This window comes from Volvox carteri, assembly GCF_000143455.1.
Source record: "Volvox carteri f. nagariensis unplaced genomic scaffold VOLCAscaffold_60, whole genome shotgun sequence".
NCBI lineage: Eukaryota > Viridiplantae > Chlorophyta > Chlorophyceae > Chlamydomonadales > Volvocaceae > Volvox > Volvox carteri.
In genome coordinates this window covers 181,203-187,112 of record NW_003307603.1, presented here as the reverse complement: position 1 = coordinate 187,112, position 5,910 = coordinate 181,203, and the positions used below count along the sequence as shown (strand labels likewise).

The 5,910-nt window shown below is 62.4% G+C and overlaps 1 protein-coding gene across 1 annotated transcript; it reads right to left on the bottom strand.

The window, feature by feature from the left end:
* Window positions 1-988: 988 nt before the first annotated feature.
* Window positions 989-5,435, bottom strand: VOLCADRAFT_119365 (uncharacterized protein; the record flags this gene model as incomplete). Its single annotated transcript, XM_002956303.1, has 5 exons — window positions 989-1,196; window positions 1,513-1,763; window positions 2,131-2,283; window positions 2,646-4,804; window positions 4,940-5,435. 5 exons carry the CDS (start codon window positions 5,433-5,435, stop codon window positions 989-991), a joined length of 3,267 nt encoding a protein of 1,088 aa, XP_002956349.1.
* Between the last annotated feature and the right edge of the window lie 475 nt (window positions 5,436-5,910).

The window sequence follows — 5,910 nt, the reverse complement described above, 5'->3', positions numbered from 1 at the left end:
GTACCACAACGTTAGCACACAACCTCCGTTACACGGCTGTGCTCGTCATAGGAGTCATCAAAGTTATGTTCATCTGTGGTATATTTTAGGTCATGATTACGTGCGAAGTAAGACGTCTAGACAGCCGCGAGGGGAAGGCCAGCTGGCCAGACCCGCGATACCCCACAGGCAGACCCCGTAGGGGCCCAATATCGCCCAGCACGTCCAGCCGTGCGTGGCGCTGCCAAGAAGCACCTGAACCCACTACGGCGGGCGGGCTGGTGGGCCACGAGCACAGAACGTGTTCGCGGCGGCATTCGTGCAACGAATGCCGCCACGAACCAGTCGTGCAGTGCCGCCATGCACCGAAAGGGGGAAGAGGAGAGGCGCGGAGTACGACAACTTCTGTGAGCGCCGTTGCCGTCGCCGTTCCAGGAGGCCTCTTGAACCGTCGAGAGCACCTCGTGATCGGCGGATCCCCGTTGATACGTCCCAAACTTCGTCAACAAACAAAACAACCACTCTTCAACCAGTCTTCTGCGCCGCTGTGTTGCCTAGCCAGGGGCTGGGAGAGCGTCCCGGTTGGCGTGAGTGAGGGAATGAGGCGCGCGCGGAGGACCAGACGGACGTAGAGCCGCGCGCCCGTCCCTGCGCTGTGTTTCGGCCCGGTCAGGGCCCCCGGTGCTCGTCCTTTCTCGGGCGAGCCGCCCACAGTGTAACACCCCCATCAACCACTAACAGCAAGGCTAACAACCGGAACGCACACTTTACATTAGAGCTCAAGTAAATTTTATACAAGCTGGTCCCTTAGCACATAACCATTAACCAGCTGGCAGCAAACCAACCTATCTATTACTGCCGACGACGTCAAGTGGCAAACATGCTGCTGCCGGATCGCCTACGCACGAATACAATGCTGCCGTATTTAGTCCTCGCGAGTCGTTAGGGACCGTTGGATGAGAAACCCTAGCTGCCGACAAGTTACCGATAGCTCCACAGACAGGATTCCTCACAACCGACTCCATACGCCAGTGGAAGACGGGTGTACAGCCCCCACTTCCAAGCTTCCGCCTCCGCGGGCCCTTGCCGCGGCGATAGCTGCTGCTCTCTGCGCTGCAGCCAGCAACGGCTCAGAGATCCCTGATGCAGCGGCGGCGGCGGCGAGGCCGACCGGCGCCAGGACCCGCTCTAAGGACGGCATCTGCAACCGCCAGATCCTGCGCGCCAAGGGAGGGGGCGAGGAAACGAACAAGCCCCAGCATTAGTGCACTTAGGCTCCTCCAAACCTAAAACACGGGTCACCCGACGCGGCGGCCTCAAGCCCTCAACCCGGCTAGGGTAGTGCAAGTGCAACGCTCGGCGGGACTAGGTCCGCAGCAAGTCTGGTTTCACAGCAGGCTCGCGCGCAGAAGCACGTACGTGGACTATACACACCACACGCGGAAGCCCACCGCACCCAACCGCCCAACCTGATCCCCGGGCTCCTGGGCCCACAGACCCACCACCGACTGGCCGACTGGTTAACCGACCGACCTGGCGGCGTCCGGGTCGTCCTCATCCAGCGCCTCCAACGCAGCCCAGCCGCACCGGGGGGGGAACGGCGCCGACGACATCACCATGTCCTTCGCCGCCCTCGCCATCGGCCCAGCAGCAGCAGCAGCAGCAGCAGCAGCAGGTGTCGGTTTGGCTGTATCAGCAGTAGTCTGAGTGCCCCAGCAGCCTTGTGCTGCTGCCCAGCGAATTACGGGTTCCAGCTCCTCCGCTGCGATGCAGAAGGCCATATTCTGAGGAGGTGGGATAGCAGCAGGAGCCGGTACGAAGAGGAGAGCGGGAAAGAGCCGCCGGTTCTGGTGAGTGCGTGCGTGCGCGCAAGTTATGTATGTTACGCCTATGGGTTTCGTCACCCTCCAACGGTGCAACGGGTCCTGCCGGAGCTCCTGTCTAGACGGGGCGTAAGGTGCAGGTGGAGTGGAGTTGGGAGGACGCAGGGAAGGAGGACGAAGAGGACGTCGGCGGAATGAGCAACCCCAACCCCGCCTACCTGAGCCTAAGAGACAACTAAGAGACACAGGGATATGAAAGGAGATGTAGGACGCCAGCTAACCAGCCAATGACCACATAGTCGTCCGCGCCACCCACCCACCCACGCACCGGCAACGTCGTAACCCCGGCATGTCTGGCGTTGCTGGTCACCAAGCCCACCAGTCGACCTCGCGCATCCAGCAGCGCGCCCCCACTGCCGCCCGCATGTGTGGTGGTGGTGGCGATGATCATGGTGGGTCGCCCGGAGCGGACCCGTACCACCTGATCGGGTAAGGGGAGGGAAAGAAGGCACGGGACAGGCGCCAGGGCGGCGTGATTCGCAAAGGTGGGATAGCAACTGCCGCCACAACCGTCGAGGTCTGTGTCAGGGTGGAGCTGTGAGACTGACACAGTAGCTGCGCCGGCTGCTGAGAGCGTGGCCCGACTGCAAAAAGCGCCACACGGGCCGTTGCGGGCACCCCTCTGCTTTGCTTTGCACGTCAGGCCCTTGATACTGGAACTTAGTATTGACAGGGGGGTAGAATATTACAATGGAGCGTGCGAGAAGGAGGAAAAGAAGCGAAAGCTGCATTAACGAGCCGACAGCTTACAGGGGTGCACTGTGAGGTAAGTACGGCACGTACCCGTGCAATACAGCCGTACGACACCAGCGCCGGCCATTCCGCCGCAGGGCCCACCAGGCTGTGCCCTACAGCCCACACGGGGCTACCTGGGCCGTACAGCTCGCGCGACTCAGCGCCGGCAACGTCAAGATTGCGGCAGCCATCACTCGCGGCGCACTGGGGCTCCGTCACCTCCGCCACCGCCACCGGCACTGGCGCTGAAAATCGCCGAAACACACAGGCTTCCAGTTCGGAGTCGACCCTGGCGTGCGCTGTTTCATGCACTGCTACCAGGGCCGCCGCCATCGATTCCGCCGCCCAGCTGCTGCCGTACGACGGCTCCAGCTGTAATACGGCAAGGTCAAGGTGGTTTGACCATATGTACAGCACACGAGCTCGCATCCATCGATACGCGAGTCCGGCACGGCCAGCGGGTTTCCGAGTGTCGCCGCCGCCGCCACTGTCACTGACCCACGGGACCCTTGCCCAGCATTGCAAGTGCGTCCAGACGTCACCACTGCTGCTGCCGGCGCTGCCACCGGCGCCACCCCGCTTCCCATGCAGCTGGCTGGGGCCCCCTGCAGCGTTCGTGTGGGGCGGGCGCTGAAAGAGGTGTGCCGTGGTAATGAACAGCCCCGATCGGCCCTCCACAACAACCCCCGTCGCCCAGGAGCCGTTACAGCGGAGCAGGACCACGGCTTGCAGCACCCAAGGGGGCAGCTCCACGCCGGCGGCGGCCAGCGTCGGCGCCGCCGCCAGCGGCTGTAGCAGGGCAGCGCTGGCACCGGCGGCAGTGTGCGAGTTAGCTGTGGTCGGGGTGGGACATCGACCCGACGGGGACGTGGAGATGGTCGCGACCGCAGGGCTGCCAGCGGCTACAGCCCTAGTGACGGCGCCGCTGCAACAGGACATAGCCGTGACTGGCGGCACCGTGACGGCGGTGACCTCGCCGCCGCCATTAGGCCAGGTAGCCGCAGCACTATCACCCACCTCAGCCCAGTCACCCAACACGTCTTCGCCCGCCTCGGGTCTGTAGGCGCTCCCTCCAGCTCCCCCCCACAGCCGCCCTGAAGGGGGCTGTGCTTGTCCGCCTCCTCCTCCTCTGCAGCCACTGCTGCCTCCGCTACCACATTCTGGCCGTACACTATGCCGCCAGCCACCACCGCAACCCCTCGTGACAGCAGTTGTAGCACCTTGTGGTACTATTCGCGACGCGGCAACGGGCTGTAGCTGCAGCTGCTGCTTCCCCGCCTTCACTGCGTCAGTGGTAGCGGTCAGATGGGCTATTAAAGCCGTACTATCGACGGCTGACGGACCCAGAGCCTGCAGTAGCAGCTGCGCAAGGACGCCTTTCAGCGCCGCTGCCACGTGGCTCCAGGCTGCCGCCAGTGGCATCTGGACGCCGTCAGCGCGGCGGCTGATGGGAGTGCACAGCAGCGCCAGCGGTGGCTCCGGCAGCAGTGCGATGCTGTCGATACTGCCACCGTCAGCGGCGCCCGGTGCTGTTGGCGCCGTCAGCGACTGCTGCAGCGGCGGTTCCTGCAGCGTCACCGGCGCTCCTTCCATGCCGGGAAACACGTGAGCATCCAAGACGTACAACGCAGGTCCAAGACCACAGCCGCAGGGGTCGGCAGCGGCGGCGGCGGCGGCAGTAGCACCGACAGTGGTCGTGTTGCCCCCACCAGCAGCAGTCGGGGTATCCAGCGGCGCAGGGAAAGCGCATGCCACTGCGCCGTTGATCGTTGCATTGGCGAAATGGAAGGGGGCCAGGCAGCCGAAGGGGCTGCCTGTCACGGACACCAAGCGCCCGGGGGCCGCGCCGGTGCAGGTGCAGGTGCAGGCCGCCGTGCCCGCGCACTTTGATGAAGAAGACGGCGGCACACGCGGCGACGCTGCACATGCAGCGAACGCAGCTCCTCGCTGTGGCGACATCACCGATGTTGGCCACCGCGGCGACGCTGCTGGTGTTGCTGAAAGAGAGAAATAGAACGAACGCAACAGAGCCACACATGCGGGATCGATCAGTGGCCCCAGGTCCGAAACTGTGGCTCCAGAGCCATTGTGGCAGAGAGCTGCATCGCGAAGGTGATCAGGCAGTAGCTGACCCGCAGCGGGACCGCTGCTGCTGCCAGGCGCCGGGGCCCCCGCATTGCCACGATTAGTACACGCTGCAGCAGCGGCTGCGGCCACCGCGGCGGTGGCGACCGTGGCGGCGGCAACTCCAGGATTTGGTACCCCGTATCCCGCCAGGGTTCTGAGAGGAGGCGTGGATGCATTTGCGGGTCCCGCTGCTGTTGCCGTACCAAGGCCGTTACCTCTAAGCGGCTGTGCCCAGCAGAGCACAAAGGAGCCCTGCTCCGCCGCCGTGCTGCAAGGCCCGCCGATGTTCCATTCAAATGCCCATTTAGCGGAAGATTCGCCACGGTTCAAACTCTGTAGGAGATACGCAGCTGCACGGGAGAGTGCTGGAACTTGAACTGTCGCAATAGGAATGCAAGTTGCTGCGCCATCGCTAAGGGCACTGGCGGGGCCAACAGCACATATAGCACAGTCCGGCGTTAGAGCTGGGGGCTCGGCGCCGCAGGAGGATGCCAACCAGCCCGCCCCAGGCTTCATCCAGTGGCGGAGGACTGCTGCCGGCACAAGCACAATGCCATCGTGGGAATCGCCCTTGGCAAGCAGCAGTCCCGAACATGACGTAAAATGCAGGCCCCTTGTTGTCGTAGTGAATGCTAGGGGACTGTCGTGTTGCTCCGCATTCCGGGCATCACCGGATACCAGCACAAGCAGAGGCGTAAATCGCATTGCCATAATTATGGACTATATAAAAGCTTAGTCGTAAAATATCCCGACAGGATTCGGGTGATAAGCGTGCAGGTGACTCCTCAGGGACTCCTGACTGAGTAAAACCTCCGTATTGGCCATCGCAAGCTTGTAACCCCTATAAGTGGTAGGAAATAAGGAGACTGCACATATTGCATTTGTGCGCACACTGGGCCATCATGTCGTATCCTCCAGGCACGCAAATACCAGACGTCGCATTGAGCGCTTGCAAACACAGATGGATTGTAAAAACGGAGCTTTTGTAAAATTCTATATTACTGATGAGCCACGCTCTACCACGCTGTAAGCAAGAAGGGAACGCATGAGCGGACCATCTGTAAGGACGTGTTACAACCGCTACCTACCGTTGTTCATGTCGGGGCCCCGGCTTTTCAGGACCAAACGCCTGCGGCTGCTCTCTGTATCACAGAAGCTTCTTTGAGTTCTTGACCTGTCTCATTTG